Raw genomic sequence first — 20527 nt, forward strand, 5'->3', positions numbered from 1 at the left:
ATGACTGCAGTGTTTTCATGACCAGGGCCCTTCGGACCTGATCCAAAGCCCATGGGAATCTTTCCACTGACTTTACTGGGTCCTGGTTTAGGCCCTAAAATTGCGAGTGTTAGAGTCTTCCTATACGTTTATATAGCATACAGCAAATTCTGGTTCCGATCCTGATTTGGGACTCTTAGTGCTATTGCAATACAGGCAAAGACCTTACATCTCATCTTTTCTCTTGTCTCAATAGCAAATTTGTTGTCACATTCCCTTTAATGGAACACCTTATCTGCAGTAGTCATTGCAATAATTTAGCGCGTTAGTCACCCTTTAAAAACCTATAGTTACTAGATCTTTTTTTTATAAAGACCTTTCTTAAAAAAAAAAAAAAATAAATAAAAATTTCCTTATTTGTAGCTCCCTTATACCCAAGAATGATTTTCCTTTCTTCACAGTGAGAAAGTCTCACATTTCATCCTTACAATGATGCTATTAATGTAATACTACATGAAACTTCCAACCAAAAAACTGCTTTTGATAGCTTTACATTTTGCTTTGGCTTTCCAATTATCACACACACCAGTGCTAATTATATTTTAATAAATATAATTACAAACCATACAAATCCATTACTTGTATTTGCTATGCAGATAAAGTTCTTACCAATTTTGGACTATTTATTCACAAAGTTTTCTTATTGAAGTGATTCAATTTAATCAGATAGATACAAGGTGCTCAAATACTATGATAACAGAGCTGTCTGAATTCCTGGACAGAGAACAGAAGATAGTACAGCAGCCTTGCAAAACTGTTAAAAAAATGTAATGGCTCAAGCTCCAAATTTACTTGGCCTTGACCACCTTTTACCATGATTATGATGGATGAATGGATAACACTAGTATTGCGCGGGGAGTGGGGGGAAATATTTCACTCAACTGTTAACATTTTTCCCCCTCACCCAGACAAGTAGGCAAACAGAATTTTGAAAGGCTGTAATAGTTTACCATCATATGGTAATTCAATATTTTCATTGCAGACCCATATTTACAGCAATTTGTTAGTGGGCTTTAAAAATAACTGGTCCTAGCGAACACTTAGCATAAGGGTTCAGATTTAAGAAGTTTTTTATATTCTCATATAATTCAGAAAAAAAATACAGTACATTTTTAAAGAACAGCTCAGAGAACTGGTTTCTATTCTTCACAAGGGTATTTCCGTACAATAGTACATTCCACTTATTGAGTTAGATGACGATGACACTTTCATTCACAGAGATCCATGGCTTACTGGGCTCTTTCCAACTGGACTGCCATTACCGAAGCAATAGTATAACCATGATACAAAGCGGAAGCGTTTATTTTGCCCCTGGAGAACTGCCTATTATCTTGAAGTTATGTTTTATTAATGGCACAAATATTTGCCTTTCAAAAGTATACTGTTAAATACTCCTTTCACTAGAAATTAAAAGAACATAATGCCAGTTCTCTGAAACAATCCATCCCATCCACTCAGATTCTGATACTGTTTAAATACCTCACTCTTAGAGAGCTTAGTTAAAGTATAAGGTCTCAGTCTTGGAAGATTAGATTAATTTAATCATATACTTAAAGAAGACTTTTACAACTTTTTCTTTAATTCATCATTTTCAACTTCTTATGCCTCCTTTGTGAATTTTAATTGGAGTAAAAACCTTATAATTAGTGTGCTATTCATTAGCAGCTCAGAGGAAACATCCACAGACTTCCTTTGTGACCTTGGCAAAATGACAATCTGTAAAACAGGAATAATAATCTTTCCCCTGCTCTTTATCTGTCTTGTTTATTTAGACTGCCAGCTCTTCAGGACATGGAAAGCATCTTATTATGTGTATGTACAGTGTCTAGCACAATGGAGCCCTGATCTTGTTTGCAGTTTTTAGGTACCAGTGAAATACAAGCAAGTGATTAGAGCACTAGAAAGTCTATCGTTTTCTTTCAGCAAATCCACCCATAGCGCACATGAATAAGTACATTTAGGGCTTCATATGTTAGCAAAATAGTTTAAATAAGTTTCATAAAAAGGATTTTTTTTTTTTTTAAATTTCAAGTCCTCTCCAGCTCTGTGTATTTTCAGTTTTCTCATCCCCTTCCTCCCTCCTATGCTGAGGACCTAAAATGAATGAAGTATCTTCAACTTTATTCTTGTGGAATTTCCTTTCAAATGACTCCCATTAGACTTGATGAGCACATTAGGTGGATGTTTCTGATGAAATGATCAGCAGAGAAATAGTTACTTTATTTAGTAACACAAACAAAATTTAACACCCACTTTGCAACAGAAGATCTTGAACCATTTTACAAACGTTAATTTTCTGTACAACATGGTTTTGAGAATAGTAGTAAGTTCGTATCAGAGGTAGGAGAAAATTAAGCATCAAGAAATTAAATCACTTGCCCAACAAATGCACTGAAATTCCATTTGCAAAAGTTTCCAGTGCCCATAAAGTCTCCAATAAAAAAGTAAAGTAATATTTTCTATAAGTCTCTAATTAAAGAATCCAAAGGATGGATAAATAAAATAAGTACATATAAATATGTAGCACTTACATAATGTCTTACATCTTTGAAGTGCTTTGTGTATGTACTTATTATATAATAACAGACATAGGGCATTTAAGAACCATGTTCACATTAGAGCTAAACAAAATTTTCCTGAAGCCAGCCAAATTAGTACTTTGATACTGAGCACAATTAATCCTCTTTATGGCTGTTTATCAGTCTTCTCCAAGTCAACCTCAGCTTGTTTATTACAAAACAGTAATACAGGCATTTGTGATTGCAGTTATTAAAACTTCATAAGGAAAAAGCAGTTCATCTGCACACTGTTACTGGATCAAAAACAAATGTATTCCTTAAATCTGAACTTATTTCTCTCCTTTCCATCCCAACATTGAAAATGGATGATGAAATGATCTCCCATATCTAATTTGAACAGAAGCGTGAAGTCAAAGTGAATTAATAATTTTTTCATATAAAACAAATAAGGTTGATACAACTAGCACCTCAAGGTACTACATTTTTTAAAAGAAAAGAAACTTTTCATATTTAACCTGAAAACTATTTACTATACAGTAAAATTTAAAAATCTCACACTTACCTCAGCATTATAGAACTTTGTTTTCACATCTAGTGGTTTGAGAACCTGATTGAAAAAAGAATACAGATTGAAGAGAACTTTCTCAGATTTCTCTGCCATTATTAAAATATATATTGATTTAAACTACTGGTACTTATCTTCTTAAATATTGAGATATCTACTCAAATCACATGTGTTTTTCTTTCTGATCTAGCAGGAAAGCAACACATATTAATGTAATGTTAAGAGCTAGCTCCTAGGATCCTATCAGTTAAGAGACATAGCACTACTCTTTTGTACAATTGCTTCTTCCTAGATACCAACTTCACTGCTTTGCTAAATGCATGAATGATTTGACAAGATGTTAGCAAATGCTTTCATAAATGAAAAGCCCTCTTACACTAGGAGAAAAATCTATTTCATGCAGTTGATCAGTCTCTTTAAAGTAATGATACATTCCTCCACTATTCAAAAAAATTGTGGGATTTTTGTTTTAAAGAAGAAACAAAAATGTGAAAAAATTTGCACCAAATTTCCCCCAGAGTTTTACAACAAATGCAGCTTGCCTAGGGACTGAAGCACTGAGTGCAAACCAAGCAATGAAATATCAGCTGTATGCAATTAACTAATCAAACAATTTCAGGCTCAGTCTTCTAATTTAAAAAACACAACTGCTACATCTCCAGGTTAGATTATTAGAAACAAACTAATGAGCATTAATCATATAAGATCAGCCATTATATACACAATCAGAAGACACTCAATTACACCAAAAAAGATACAAATTACTAGTGCCAAAACCTACAAATGCTAAGTGAAATTCATATAAAGCCACACAGTTTGGTTGTGAAAAGTTTTATTTCCTCCTAGTTCATGTCAGTTAACAAATTCAGGCCTGAGATTTATATCTGCTCTCCAGTTGAGGACGGACAAAGAGCAAGAAAAAATTTACTTCTTTTAAGCAGAGTTTTGAGAATTTTATATTACAGAAGATGTTTGACACAAGGTTTAAAAAAAAACAACTTTCAACTGATCTAATTCAAGTTCTAATATTTTGTGATGTCATAAAATCAGCTACAAATCCCTGAATTTATTCAGAAAATGGTCACAGTCTAATTCTTTGCCAACACCATTATATATAAGCTGCCCAAGTGAAAGATCTGAAATGATTCTCATTTTCAAAGATTTTACCCAATTACTCCAAGGCTTTCATCTTTCTCAGGACCCATAAATCTTAAACTATGTGGGTTGCTTGCAAATTTCTGTACAGAATACTTTACTATTAGATCATTTATATCACATTTCTTTATTGTTTGCATGTATTCAGACACACTCTCTCAATTCCCTAATAATTGTCCCCATACTGCTGCTTATAGGAACTCTGTATTACATAAATATACGTCCTACAGTTAGTGCCATGTTTCAACAAGAAAGCCTAGAGCCACCCCAGTTCTTAAACTCCTAAAAAAGGTATAAAACGTAAAAGTATCACATCTGAAATTCCCAGGAATCTTGTAGGCCTAGCCAATTCGTTTAAAAAAAGAGGTCTTTCTATAAATGGGATACCAACATAGCTCACACATTATACGCACGTTGATGCCACTCACAAATCTTAGAATCACGTCAGGGCATTCTAATACATAATAAAAAATTCACATATCACACTAAATATTAAGCTATTTTTATAAAGTGCTACTTTCTGTTTTAGAGTGCTCTTCAATATCTCATGTTTTGAGTACTGAGAAATAGGCCTGTTTCTTGAGCCTTATATACAGGTTGGAACAGAGGGTATGTCTACACTGCGGAGTGAAGTCTATCGACTTTCACCTGTTGAATTTTAGAAGTTCCAGGAGTGTGATCACACCACCCTCATTGCATCAGGGGATTGCGTCCCCACTAGCCTTGCTTCGGTCGACAAAGAAGTGCACCGTAGGTAGCTATCCCACAGTACTAGTCGCAGGGGCTTTTGGGAAGGTTGTCGTCCTCCCATGATGCAACGTCCTCCCTCCCCCTCCCTTCTTGTCCCAAACACAGAAACTAATGCTTTTTTGCACCATTTTTCTAAACCCTTCAGTCTCTGCTGCACGCAAGTCATTGCTGGAGAAGCCTGGAGCCCACTCAACATCACAAACATTTCACGTCTTATCCTGCAGTATTTTCAAGGGTGAGACAGGGGCTGCAGTGCTGAAAACTGTGATGTTACTCAAGACACCCTGCTACAAGCCATAGAATGAAACAATTGCTGTTTGCTGCTGGCTGTCATGCACCATCTGCAGTCAGTGGAGCGCCGCTTTTGGTCCTGGGAAACAAGCAATGACTGGTGGGATCTCATCATTATGAAGGTGTTGGTTGATGAGCAGTGGCTGCAGAACTTTCATATGTGAAAGGTCACTTTCTTGGAACTCTGCACAGAGCTGTCCCCAGCCCTGAAATGCATGAACACTCATTTGAGACCTGCTCTGACAGTGGAGAAGCAGGTGGCCATCGCTCTGTGGAAGCTAGCAATGCCAGACGGCTACCAGTCAGTTGGGAATCAATTTGGAGTCTTGTAATACAACTTTGCTGGGCCATTAACTGACTTCTGCTAAGAAGGGTAATGACTTTGGGAAATGTGCAGGACATAGTGGAAAGGTTCTCCGCAATGGGGTTCCCAAACTGTGTGGGGGTGATAGATGGCATGCATATCCCTATTTTAGCACAAGACCACCTCGCCACAGAGTACATTAATCGAAAGGGATACTTCTCAATGGTGTTGCAGGCCATTGCCTATCACAAGGGATGCTCCACCAACATCAATGTGGGGTGGTCTGGAAAAGTGCACGACGCACGCATCTTTAGGAACTCAGGTCTGCTCCAAAAGATGCAAGTGGACACTTTCTTCCCTTACCAAAAAATAAATATTGGTGATATTGAAATGCCAATAGTGATCCTACGTACCCATTGCTCCCCTGGCTGATGAAGCCACACACCGTGCACCTGGACAGCGAAAAGGAGCATTTTAATAATAGGCTCAGCAAGTGCAGAATGCTCGTGGAATGTGCATTTGGACGTTTAAAGGCTCGCTGCCACAGTTTACTCACTAGGCTAGACCTCAGTGAAAAAAAACATTCCAGAAGTTCTCTCTGCATGCTGTGCATTCTATAATGTCTGAGACAAAGTGGGAGACGTTCCCACTGGGTTGGGTTGTGGAGGCAGATAGGCTGGCTGCCAATTTTGAGCAGCCATACAGCAGTGCAATGCTGAGAGCCAACAGTGGAACGCTGCGCCTCAGGGAAGCCTTGAAAAAAATCGGTTTTGCAGTGAGGCCTAATGTTTCTGAAAAATCTGTTTTCTGCCTTCCCTTCCCATCCCTCACTACAGCACTGTGCTAGTCCCCCTGCGCTAATCCCCATGGTCTCAATAAAGAGTAATGATCTCTAAAGCAGTACATTTTTATTGTTGGTCGTTAACAGTGGAGGGAAAGGAAGTTATTTCAACACTTTGCATGCATTGTAATGGGGCTATGAGGGGACACAGAGCAAAGTTTCAATGTGCAAACAACTCAGTCCCATTTCTTAAAAAGGCCGGCACCTCTTTCTGCTCCCCTCACCCGGCATGGAGTGCAGCACGTACTGCACCCTGCTCAACCTCCTCCTAGATTGATTAGAGGTGGGGGCTAGGAAAGAGTGCGTGAACTGAGTTTTGAAGGGGCTGCAGAGGGAGTCTATCCTGCCGCTGCTGTTCTTAAAGCTCAACCAAATGCCTCAACATGTCCGACTGACCCCTCATTATACGCAGCATCTCATCCTACGTTGCATGCTAACGTGTTGAATGAATCCTTCCTGTTCTCCATATCCATGTTCATTTTCTCCGATAATGAAATCCTCCAGCCTCTTAGCTCTGTGTCAGCAGCCACGGAGGCATTCACCAAGATAATGAACATGTCATCCTGAGTTGTTCTTTTTTTTTTGCCTTCTAATCTGGTGGTCAGCAGGAGTAGTAGATGCTGAGTTGAAGGCCACGCTGTCCACTGAAAGTAGACAAGTAGAAAGTAGTGCAAGTAGAGCACAAGGTATCCATTGTTAGCTGGCATCATGGACCAAGCAAAGTTACAATGTAAAAATAACTCTCCTTTATATTCCCAAGGGACTGCAGACCCGCATACCAATCTCTACCTATTGCAGGGGTTGTAGTGCCATTCCAGCCATGGTAAATAAGGGGCTGGTGCATCCATTTCAGGGAAATCCTCATAGTGTATGCTGCATAAGTCCACAGTTCCCCAACCAGCAGGATTGTTGCGCCCCCCCCGACCCTCCCAAAAATTGGTTTTTGAAAAGGCTGCACAGAGGGTGTGGGGGGGGGGGGTGAAATTCCCCCCAGGCGAAACCATATGTGGGCACCCGTCTCGCAACCCCTAAAGCCCATTGCAGTCACGTGCTGTCTTGTAACTTGTGGTTTATATACCCCAAAAAACCTTTCATGGCAGAGTTAAAACAACAGATTTTATGGAGCAGGTACTGCAAATTTCTGCCATCTTCCCTAGGTGACCATGAGTGATATCAGTCTCCTGAGGGTAACAGAGGCTGAGAGGGAGGATTTACTGCAAGCATCTGGGTACAGGCCTTGCCCTTATGCTGCTATGCTGTGCTCCACGATGATGCCTGCACATTATGAAGACAGTGGCAGGGGAAAGTGTCCTATCGCAATGGGAGAAATAAGGCTGCTTTCCCAGAAACCTTCTGCAAAGTATCAGAGTACCTAAATGAAAGTTTCCTGGAGATATCCATGGAGGATTCTCAGAGCATCCCTGTGCACATAAGCATTCTTTTCCAGGGGGAACCCCTTGCTTAGGTGAACTAACAAGGAAGCCCATCCTCACCACCACACTTTTTTTCCCTGCTATGACAAATAGCTGAACTGGGTTGTTAACCATAGAAATGAAATTTGCAGTATGTACTCACCACATGTACCTTCCCCAGCATCTCGGTAGCTCACGGTGTCCTGCACCTGGCTGGGCTGTTCTGGGGTTACAAACAGCTCCTGGCTTTCAGGGAGAATGGATTCCCCAATCACCTGCCCCCTGTTCTCCTCCTCATACACAGAGTCCTCCTCATTCATCCTGGATTCCCCGAGGTATCTATGATGCGTGGCGGTACAGGGTGGTGCCTCTGCCGAGAATCACATGCAGCTCCTCATAAAAACGGCATGTCTTTGGTGACGAGCCAGAATGACTGTTCGCCTCCCAAGTTTTCTGATACGCCTGCCTCACCTCTTTGATTTTAACATGGCACTGCTGTGCGTCCCTCCTGTGCCCCTTTACCAACATGCCGCACAATATCTTTTTGTAAATATCTAAATTCCTTTTGCTTGCTTGGAGCTGAGCCAGAACAAACTCTTCACTCCACAGACTGATAAGATCCAAGACCTCAGGTTGACTCCAGATTGGAGTGCATTTGGGGCATGCAGTCACCATGATCAGTTCTGCTGGCAAGCTCTCTCCATGCTGACAAAACAGGAAATGGGAATTCAAAATTTCCCGGGGCTTGAAGGGAGGGGCTGTTTCCTGTGTACATGGTCGCAGTGCAGCAGAGTGTGAACATGCAGAGCAGTCACAGCAGAGCATTGTGGGGTAACTCACGAGGCCAATTACATCGAATTACACTGCACTCCGCCTACACTGCCACTCATTCAACCCAACAATTCGATTTCAGTGCTATGCCACTTGCGGAGGTGGTTTTATTATGTCGAATTTTCCCGCAATTTAAGTCGACAGAACTGACCAGCCAGTGAAGACGCATATATTAGGTGGTCGACAGAAGCTGCATTCCATCGACCTACCTTTGCAATGTAGACCAGGCCAGAGATAAAAACCTTTAACTATAAAACGATCACTGCTTCTCATAACATGTCTTGGGACCAATTAGTTCCTCAGATTATTCCACATGTTCCTAAAGCAGTACTCAAGACTCTCCTGTCAATAGCAGAAGTTAGGTGAAATTGGTGTTTCTGCAACACTACAAGTTTCTACCATCTTTTCACAATCATAAAATATTCTCTCTGTATAGCCTATATCCTCAAAAGGCCTGAAGAGCCCATTTAAGTTCCAAGCAGATTTTCATTTTGATGGGTATATCTTCTGTAAAGCAAATAGTGTGTGGCTTTTAATGTTTGTGTTTTTGATATTTATATTTTTAATTAAGGCAAACAATATCAGATTACTTTGTATAAAATGGCTGTGATTATGTGTGATGATTAAAATTAAGAATGTATTTTAATCACCAGTAGATGTAACAGTTGTGTGTAGTTAAATGAGAAAAAACTAAGATAGCAACTGACTGACCGACTAATTATATACAGCTGATGTTTCATGACCTTGTTTGCAGATCCCTCTCTCTTTGCTGTAAAATGTGTTTTACTTTGTGCAAATTTTGGACAATGTCCCCTCCCAAGTAAAGATCCCAAAATACTGGACAATAGAGGAATGTTTTATTATTTACCGTGGCTGACTACCTATGTGCATTTTCTTCGTTTTCTTCTATGTACTGCTTGTTGGAATACTATCACTTAAGCTATAGCCTGTAACACTGGTTTTGGTGTCAAGACCTCTTTCTAGTCTCCTTTATTTAACAATCAATGAACATTTGTCACATTGTTTTTCTCCCAAATTTTACTTATCTTGAAATTACAATAACTCTCACAGATCTAGAAAACGAAAGACAGAAAATATATGAGGTAATCTGCTACATTTCCAGGAACCAGTCAGTTTTATTCCTTCAATATATTCACCAGTTCTATTTTAAATGATTGAGGTGAATGAGCTTCCACCACTTTCTTCAGAAGACTATTTTAAAAGATAAAAGGTCTTATTATTAAGACACTAATCTTACTCTCCAAGAAAAAATTTCCTTTGTTTAATTTAATCACATTACATCTATGTATATGATATCTTGGGCCACCCTAAATAGTTCTTCTCCAGTCTTAGATCCTGATCCTACAATCAATTCCAGATTCTAAACAAGCCCATATAGGTCTGACAGTATGATTGGGTCCATGCCATTCACATCTTTCAAATATCTGTAGTTATTATATCCCTCTTTAGTCAGGGATGGCCAAAATATGCTTTGTTCTTTCAAATATTTCCTCAGATTAGTTCCTTAATCATTTATCTTTTTCTTCTTCTAATTTTCTAACTTCTTTCTGATGTCTAACAGCAAGTCTTTTATTTTCAATGTAGCATTTCAATAAACAACAAAAAAAAGTGACTGTCTGTGAAGTAAACACACACACAGAGAAAACAAACAGCCCCCCAATAAACCTACAACACAACGGGGTTCCAATGCTCCCTCTCTTTTTGCTTTTACATAATATCAATTAATAACTGGTTTTGGAAATGTGATTGTTTTCAAACAATCATGGTAATAGCAGGTCCATTTAAAAAAACAAAAAACAAAAAAACAAAAAAAAACCAAGGGAAGGGTTCACTCTATTTGTCAATGGAAAGAGGACCCACTTGCTGTATTATAGGGTGGGCTGCCTATTATTAAGGTTGCCCAATGTTTTCCCATTTTAACATGTTATTTTCAGTTGGTTATAACTTTGCCAAACTTTAACCATTCCAGATGAAATATTAGATTCTGTGTTTCTTCCTCAGACTGATTTTTTTCTGAAAAATTTAACCCAAAATGGTTCAGCCGTTTCTGAGACCAGGTTGGAGAAAAATGTGTTATTTTGCCCATGTTAAAAAATATTAACAACCTTTTCTTTGAGAAACTCTAATGTCCCCATGCTTTGGCGCAGGGGACTTGAAATTTGAAGGGGGAAGGGCTTTTGCCTCAGGGATGTGCCTTTTGCTGTCCCAGTGAAAATCACCTAAATCTAGCCAACTAAGACACAGGCACAGGTTCTCACTCCAATGCTCTCAATGATACCCCTGCTGGCACTCAAGTGGTGAGGAAGAGGAAGCTGCCCAATTTGATTTAAAAAGGAACAAGAGCCTTATGGGAAGTGGACAGGAGTAGATTTGGACAAGGAGCTGGGGAAATTGGGACTTGGAGAAGGGGAGGATGGGACACTGAGATTGGGAACTGGGACTGGGGGAAGACTGGGACTGGTTGGGCAAGAAGTCTAGGAATGGGAGCCAGGGAAAGAAACAGTGGGGGAATGAGATTGGATGAAGAGCTAGAGGAAGACTGAGACTAGTAGTCAGTGAGGCAAGTGGAAGGAGAGAGATCTAATGAGGAACCAGGATAGAGGGCAAGAAAGACAAGGAAACAGACAAAGAGCTGGGGAGGAGAGAGACGTTGAGATTCAATAAGGAACAGAGAGAGGGAGCCAGTAGATATAGAGAACGTGGGTATAGGGGAGAAAAGAAAGACTTGACAAGGGCTGGGAGGTGGGAGGACTGGCTGAGCAAGGAGTCTGGGGACAGTAAGTGGGGTGTAGGTAGGAATGGGATTCGGAATGGTTGGGCAAAGAGACCAGGACTGGGAGAAACCAGAAGATTGGAAACTGGAACTGGGGAAGAGGGAGGACTGGGACATGTTGGAGGGGATAGGATAGAAGGGGGTCAAAACTTAGGAGGAAATAGGCATGAGTCTATGCTCATTAAAGTGCACATTCCCCTCTAGAGCATGGAATGGAACCCAAGATTCCAGAATCTCACCATGCCACCCCTGTCAGCAAATATCTGTGAAACACACTGGCAAATTGTCTCATCTTCTTCTAGTGCTGATCCACACAGAGGATGATAACTTACTACTATCAGTTACTTCATTAGCTCACAGGTCTGTGCGGTGGAATGACCCATGTAGTGTTAATTTGGATATTTTTTTTTTTTTTTTTTGCTAGTTTGCTTTTTTAAAAACCCCAAGAACAATATTAAGGTTGCAAAGTCAAAACACTCAAGAATTAGGAAATGCCAGAATTAAGTTTGCCAGTGCAATCTTAATTCAGCTTCCTTGTATGCATACATTATGATATAGTCTTTAATTATATGATCACATACTACTTTTTCCAAAGGACCATTGCGCCCCATTCAGTGGATAGGATGGAGATGACTCAGGGTTGTGTAGTGAAGGAGACTGTTGTCTCTGTTGTCCCCTGCTTCATTTGTTGCAGAAGTTGGAAGATGTAGTGATTGTGAATGAGACAGGGGATTATGTGAAGAGAAAAGAGACTCTCGTGATTAAGATAATTGAATGCTGTGCTGGAGAAATGGAGTCTATCCCCGATTCTGCCACAGAGTTCCTATGTGATGCTGGACAAGTCACTTAAACCATACTCTTTACAGGTGGTCACTAATTGTGTATTCCTCATTTTCTGGGTATTTGACTTGAGCTCCTGGGGCCTGATTTGCTGAAGTGCTGAGCATTCACAGCTGCAGCTGAAGTCAGTGGGAACATTAAGAGCTATATAATGATAAGTATTCTGAAAAATCAGGTTCTAGGTAACCCAAATTGGGCACCCAAAATTAGTGGATACTTTTGACCTTAATCTCTGCCTCAGTCCATCATCTGTAAAAAGATTCTAACACCCCTCATCTGACAGGGGTACTGTGAAATAAATGAATGCTTGTGAAGCACTTGATACTATGAGCGCCATAGGGGGGAAAAAAGTGGAAATCAATTATTCACTTTTCTTAGCAAGGTCTGAATAATGTGCAGCCAATAAGACACGGGGCCAGAAATTGAACAACGAGAAAATTAAATATTGAATAGTTATTCATCAAGTGAGCATCATCCATTCTGTGCACTAAATCAGGCAGGAGTCCTATGGAAAAAATTAGTATAGTATCTTGCAGTTAAAGATGATATCATAATGCATATCCACAATGGGGCTGAATTAAAGTTACACAGGCATCCTTAATTCTGGCATTTTTTAGCTTCTGAGTGCTTGACTTTGCACCTTTAATAATGTTCTTTTGACACTGCTCTTTTTAAAATAAACATACGAAATTACATTTAAAAAAAAAACACTGAAAAAAATTCTAAAGATGGGACGACACTGGACGCCATCACCCACAAAACAATGTCTTATAAAAGCAAGTTCTACATCTCTACATACCAGCCCTAAAGACACAGAATAGTTAGTATAACAAAATAGGTCTATTTTCAATAAAAAATTAGCTAATTTATTTTTTAATTTTCAAATGTTCCAAGTAAACAAACAGTACCTATTAGCTACAAATATTGCATATTCTTATATACAGTACCTGGAATTTGAAGAACTTTCTGAAGTACATTTTCTCTCCTGTCTGTGTAGTATAACTTACTGCACACACTAAGCTGAAAGAGACAGGCATTTTAATAGTTTTGAACCATTTTCAATCTTTTGTCTGTACTTAAGAAATAGACAATGCATGTGTGCAATGCTTCCATTTAAGCTTTACCATACTTGCTAGAGTTAAAAATAGAGGCAATATAGATTTCCACCAGTAGCATACTAGCCTTTTACTATGTAAATAATTTCAGAGGTATGTGTAAGAAAATGCATAAGTGAGGAGGAGATATAAAACCTTACATGTGTGTTCCTATTTCCTTTACTTCATGGTGAATAACATCGTCAATGCAACAGTCAGATTTAAGTTCTGCCACTGCAGCACTGGAAGCCGAAAGGTTTAATCGCTGAGAACTTGTCTGAAGATCAGCCTTGGAATTGAAAAACCAAACACAGAGTTTAGAACGCTTTCAAGTCAGCAGTGAGTCTAAAGAGCAAAGCATTAAAGAATACCTTGTGTGGCACTACATTTAATTCTTATTATGTACAGGACACTATGAAAGCTAGATAACCAGAATTGCATCTACCTTTTAAAGCCTGTTTAAAAAAAAAAAAATCTGTCTACAGGCACATAAGTTACATGTTGCTTTTTTAAATTAGTTAGAATAATAAAAGACAACTCTTGCAATAACTGCAGCAACATCAATGCATGAGAATGACCTGTGGAGCCTGCAAGCAATGAAAATGTTGTCTTAATTAGGACAGCAAGCCTGCACTGTATTAAAAGTGACTTATTCAAACCCCAGTGAGTAAATAAGTTATATATCTGATCTGTTCCATACTTATCAAATAAATGCAGTACTGAAAAGAGACCAAAAAAGGAGGCTGGGGGGTGGGAAGCCCCACAAACTAGATCTTAGTTACCATTTCTATTTATGGCCCAACAATTTTTTATTTGAGGCATAATTAGATCCATGGCATGGGTAATTGTTATAGTATAGGAGCTTTTTCCTTAAATATTGATAAATCAAAATGTTGGGAATGTGTGATTACCTGAAAATATATTTTATTTGTTTACAGATTGACTAAATGCATTTGTACCTGCAAATATATATGTAGCTTTTCAAAGTGAAGGATGATATTCAATATACAGACAGGTCTACTTCTGCATGGCCTTGGCTCATAGCACTGCCACTGACTTCAACCAGAGTTCCAAATGTAGAGGGCTTCCAGGATTCAGATTTTAGCCCATTTTTATTCAATACAAGAGCAGTCATTACCTGCTAAGGTTATATTCATTTGAGTGGATTTGCATTTTACATATGTATTCATAGGTTCTAAAGCAAGAAGGGACCATTGTGATCATCTAGTCCGACCTCCTGTATAGCACAGGCCACAGAATTCCACCAAAATAATTCTCAGAGCATGTAATTTAGAAAAACATCCAATTTTGATTTAAAAATTATTAGTAATAGAGAAATCACAACAACCCTAGCTAAGTGTGTTAAGTATATATTGTTGCCCCTTTTGACTCAAGCAGCTGGCCAAATATTCAGTCTAGAAGGCTGCTCCAGTTTGTCAATTTATTTTCCTGTCACGTTTTTCTTTGATGCAGTTTTGTTTACTAATAAAGAACATACAAAGTCATATATCTCTGAATGTAGAAGCAATCAAATAGAAGGAAATAGCTTCTTTTGCTCACAACACAAAGAGCACTCTTTCCAGCCTACACCGGACGCAAAAACCTCTGCCCAGGTTTCTTCCAGGGTCAGCCTTTGTGCTTTCAGCTGGTCCCTCCAGCTGTCTCCCCCTCGGTGTCTTTTGTCAGTTTTGCCCTCAGGGCATTCCCCCCCCACCAAAAACAATACTCAGCAAAAGCTCCTTGATGGATTCACATACTCCTCTTGTCTTAGGTGGGTGCTTTAGGTGCTTATGCTAACAGAAGCATGAGTTCACACCTATCAATCTCAGGTTTTAATTCAACCCAGAGCAAGGTTTCATCCAGCTAATTACTGCACACACTAAGCTGAAAGAAACAGGCATTTTAATAATTTTGAATCTTTTTCAATCTTCCATCTGTACTTAAGAAGAAACAGAACAATGCATGTGTGCAATGCTTCCATTTCAACTTTATTATACTTACTATGGTTAAAAATAGACGCAAGTTAGATTTCAGTATACTTTAACTGGGACAATCTTTGAAGACCACTTGGAAGCTACAGCTACTGCAGAATACAGTTCCTGCTTGTCTTAGCTCTGAAAATCATGCTACATTAGTACTATAAAGACTTTCTTCCTGTTTGCTTCTGGATGCAATATTAACTATTGATTTGTCCTCTAAAGCTCTTTATGATTTCATTCCAGACCACCTGAGGATTTTTTCTGTGGTGGGAAACCTTTTAATGGATATTTCTTAATAAATTGTGTGTATTATATTAAAATGCACAGATATTATGGATTTGACACATTTTATAAATCCAATAAATAGATTTATTTTCACATACCTTTACCAATATGTCCTTGACAACTTGATTGCTGTCATTATGTACACTAATATAACTGGAAAAGGTCTCTCCCAGAAATATATTTCTGTTCAAAGAGAAGAATACTTTTTAACAATGCGATTCTCAACAATACAAGTCAACATATTGAAATCCATTAGAATCCACCCTTTAATTATTGTAAATATTTTATTTTAAAACTCTACAATGAGTTTGTCTATGCTATGATTAGTTCAGTTCCATCAGTGGCAGCAATATCAAGAGCCTGAACATAGATGGGCCACTGGTATTTTAAAAACTGTCTCATCTAATCCTGCTCAGAGCATGTCTAACTGACATCATGCTCTAATTGCTGGCCTCTCTCTACCCTACAAATCCCAACGTTGTTACCACTACTGGAGCTGAACCAGACATCAGAATAGTAGAAAATTTTGCAGTGTCTATTGTAGTCAAGGCCAATGAGACTGCGCATATGAATAAAGTTACTTACATGCTTAAGCGGCTGCAAGATCAGGCCCTAAAAGTACCCTAGCGATTTCCTATTGTATACGACTTTTTACTATCAGAAAAACTAAACAGTCAGATTCCTACTTGAAAATGACAATCTCAGTAATATCTGTTAAACTAAAGTCTCAATCTTGCAATGAGATATACAGAGGTGATCCCTTGAAAACCCTTAATGTATGTGTGCTGCACAAGTGTAAAGTGAGGCTTACACCTGTGTAACTTAATATAATAAATAACTGGAGTAAATATGTTGCCACAAATCCTGCTTTTCATTGGTGCAACATATCTACTAAGGGACTGTCTGCTATCAAGGGTTATGTTTCACCTGGAAGTTTAAAGTTGCTGCACATACTGCGGGCTCTACACAGTGCCATGCTGTCTACTGTCTCCCCTAGATCCTATTACACACAGAGGCAGTTACATATTGCAGAGACACTGAGGCTAGATTACAGCAGTATCAGTACTATGTGTTTATACTTCATAGATAATCTCTTGTTATCTAAATAAACAAGTCATCCTCAGAAATACTGAAATACTGCAATGTATATTTGTTAAAAAATAAAAATGGGAGAGGGAGGTAATAAACACAAGTAATCAAGTTCCAGGATTCATGTAGCAATCATCTTCATACCTTACGGTTGAAAATTTGATTCTTACCCAAAGTTCTGAGGCAAAGTCAGCATTTCTCCTAGCATTAAAGTTTCTGCTCCTTTTACAGTGGAAGGGTCATCTTTCATGAGTTGATTAAACAGATCTCCTGTAGTAATATAAAATGACATGGGTCAAAAACATTTGCATAAACTAGACCTATAAATGTAGACCTCATCTACATACAAATGAAATGTTTACTTTCCATGTAGTTGAAGTTGATAACACAATTCTATCTGCTTTTGGATGTTGTTGATATTATGGCTTCGTCTACACTTACCTCGGCAATTCGGCGGCAGTCGGCGGGAGTTACACAAAGTACGCAAAGAACTTGTGTAACTCCCGTCGATGTCAGTGCTTCTCTTTTGCGCGCCGTCTTCACTGCACTGCGCTGATGGGAACTGTGTTCCCGTCAATGCAGCGCTACACCACTTGAGGAGGTGGTTTTAGTACGTTGACTTCTGGATCAACTGAGCAGGTCTTCACTGACTGCTCAGTTGATCCAGATAAGTCGATCTGATGTCAGCGACTTTGCTGCAGTCAGTGTAGACATAGCCTATGGCTGCTATGTTTAAATGCTTTTTCCCTCAGTGATTCCAGAATAGAGGAGAAACTAAATAGTTTCATGTTAAACTCTTTCCTGCTTCTTGAATTACACTCATGCTAAATTCTAAGCGTTAGTAGAGTTTTGTTTAGTTCTTGAACGGGGTGTGCAGATTGGGAACTTTGTGATTTTGTAAAATTAAATTATAAATAAAAGGGTATCTGCATACAAGGAAACCTTAAACTACAGCTTTTTGTGTTGCAAAAGCTATAATAATCATAATACACTAAACTTAGCACTGCTCAGTCTTTCATATTAGACATAAGTTTATCTTGTATATGTAATTCAGCAAAAAGATAATCTTTCAATTTTACATAAAATATCAGGCTTCCTTAGAGAATGAAAAATAAAACTGGATTTTGACTGAATAGCTATAGATTTAATCAAAAAAAAATTTTTGTTCTGGGAGAGCAAGGCTTTGAAAACTGACTTCTCTGCCATATTTTCCTCACTGAGGTAATACAAGTTGGGTGGAATTTTCAAAAACATTCAGTATTGGTCAAACTCTACTCCTCTCAACATCAGTGAGAATTTTTGAAAATCCTACCTGTTCTGTTTAATAATTCAGTCAGCAGATGCACAGAAGGGCTCAGTCCCAAACACACAGCTCAGGATAAGCATTAATTTCAATGGGAGTTCTGCCTGAATAAGGCTTACCACACATCACATCAGAAACAGCTGACCCATTTATCCTTATTTACTTTACTTGATTTACATTCCTGTACAATTTTATTTTGTCTTTTTATCCTGATATGTGTTTTTTGAAGATACATTCTCATTGCACTGAAAAGAGATAGGAGGATGGAGAATGCCAGTGGCTGTAATGAGAGGGGGAAAAATCTTTAGGCCGCACAACCCCTCTCTCTTTACCCTCGTTGGCCTTTAAAATGTAGTCATTATCTGGGGAGAACAAAGCAATTTCAAGGGAAGCGCTTTAAAAGATGTGCTGGCACCAAAAGACCAGGTAATTCACCAGGCAGCAAGACCTGCAAAATCATTCTCTATTGCCCATTGAGTTAAGGTGTTGGGTAAACTAATGGCTGTAATGAGGGAGTAATATAGGATGCCACGTCTCCAGGTAAGGACAGTAACTCCACGCTTCTATTTTCTCCCCAGTGGGCACTTGGTTTTCTGGAAGCTTCCCTCCCCCTTCAACTATCCCAAAACAACAAAAAAAAGTTTCCATTGGATGTTATGATTTTCCTAATTACTAATATATTTTTAGGACACAAGTTTATAGGTTGTCCCACCAAGCTTCCAAAGCACTGGAGCGAGAATGGTGGTGGTGAACTTTGCTAGTTTTCAATGGCCATTACAGGGAAATGTTTACTTCATATATTGTAGCTTGTCTGACTACAGAGCCTACAATGTCATGGAACTTCTGTGGTGTAGAAGTTTCAGATGCTCATTGTGGGTTGCTTTAATCTTTTTTGCCCGTGTGTGCTATGACCAAACACCAATTTACGTTGCTTACTAGATTAGTCTAAACATTCCCAGACATTTTTGCCTTTCCAATACCATCCACCTTTTTCATCCTTTTTTGTTATATATGCATTGGATTGTAACTTCTCAAGGGATGAATCTGCTTTTTTTTTTTTTTTTTTTTTTTTTAAATTTTTTAGCTAGAGAACACTCAACACTTACAGCGATAATTAACTAATTACTTAATCAATCGATCAAAAGATCATCATATACCTGGCAAGTCTCTCTCTTCACAAGTCACTGGAATATTGGTGAATAATGTAGGCTTGGTTAACCTCATTACTGTGAATTCAGAAAGTAAAGGAAAAGTTAATGCAAACGTAGTATTTAAAAGATCCAAAAATATGTAATAGTTTTGGTTTTAAAAAAAAGCATATTTTCATTTTCTTGTTTTCAAATCAGTTTGAAAGAGTGATTGATAAAAGAAATCACATTACCAGCACTTTGTACTGACCAAAAAGAAAACAGCAGAGAAAAAGTTTAATGGGGATCTAAGGTCATTGCACACAATTGGTTTCTTGTAATTACAAACTTTGAGTCAGCCTTGCAAAATGATCATGAAAATTGAATGGGCTAGACACAAACTCTACACTACCATTAATGAAAAAACAGAGTGAATGAGATTTTACTCACTGTCAAATCAACCAACCAACCTTGCCCCAGGAAAGTGGACAAGTAGAATTTTGCAAGGCTGCTGTAAACCATCTTACTCAAATTATGTATCCTCATCTATATCATGGTGCCTGGGATTTATCCTCAAGAGAGATTATTTTCCAAGTGAAGAATTGGGGGGGGAGAACCAACCAAACAACCCCCCACTCACACACAACAACAGAAAACAATGACCCTGATTCTACAAACATTTATATATGACTGTAGTCCCATTGAGTTCCATGGGACTACTTGTGTAAAATTAAACACATACATATTTGCAAGATCCAGACCATTGTCTGCAAACTGCTTTGAAGATGTAAAATTCTAGACAAATGTTCAGGTTTCTTTTAAATGCACATACACAAAATTATTTGCTAGGACCATTTGCAGTTCCTCTGTGCAAACCAATGTCCCCCTCTTTTACAATATATTTTTGGTTAAGCTTTACCTCTAATGTTAAGTGTAATAAGACTCACAATACTAAATAAATATAATGTAAAATTCAACAGTACCATTTTTAGTAAGTCATAGCTTCTAAGGCAAAGTAATTTAAGAATAAGTGAGTTCCAAAATACAAATGATATTCCTTCACTTTTTCATATAGAATGCATCATATACTATTTAAAAACAGGAAATAAATTGTATGTAGCAGATCAAGACAACGTTCAGCTCAGGATCTCTTCAGGCTATAGAATAAACCAGACAAGCTTTTATTGGAAGTTGCCCCTTGAAATAATGTGATGAATTTTCATTTCTACTATAATTTTGAGCTATTTCATATTCATTAGTCTACTTGGCATTCACTGATGCCAGCTTGGTAAAATCATTGATTGGGCAT

General features: G+C 38.3%; 1 protein-coding gene across 6 annotated transcripts in view; it reads right to left on the bottom strand.

Annotated features, from left to right (window-relative positions):
* TRAPPC13 (trafficking protein particle complex subunit 13) overlaps positions 1-20527 on the bottom strand; it is a 40964-nt gene that overhangs the window by 11779 nt on the left and 8658 nt on the right. For 4 of the 6 annotated variants that reach the window (XM_067569053.1, XM_067569052.1, XM_067569051.1 and 1 more), the window contains exons 2-7: positions 19249-19317; positions 16959-17058; positions 15798-15882; positions 13597-13724; positions 13289-13361; positions 3121-3165 (exon numbers count right to left, since the gene is read on the bottom strand). In XM_067569053.1, the coding sequence (XP_067425154.1) occupies positions 3121-3165; positions 13289-13361; positions 13597-13724; positions 15798-15882; positions 16959-17058; positions 19249-19317 (500 nt within the window). Of the gene's footprint in view, positions 1-3120; positions 3166-3499; positions 4100-8039; positions 9669-13288; positions 13362-13596; positions 13725-15797; positions 15883-16958; positions 17059-19248; positions 19318-20527 lie in introns of those variants that run through there. The other 2 variants (XM_067569057.1, XM_067569056.1) reach the window with 2 other exon arrangements.

This window comes from Emydura macquarii, unplaced genomic scaffold (genome assembly GCF_026122565.2).
Source record: "Emydura macquarii macquarii isolate MOO-44397 ecotype Brisbane River unplaced genomic scaffold, CSIRO-AGI_Emac_v2 contig_2897, whole genome shotgun sequence".
Taxonomy (NCBI): domain Eukaryota; kingdom Metazoa; phylum Chordata; order Testudines; family Chelidae; genus Emydura; species Emydura macquarii.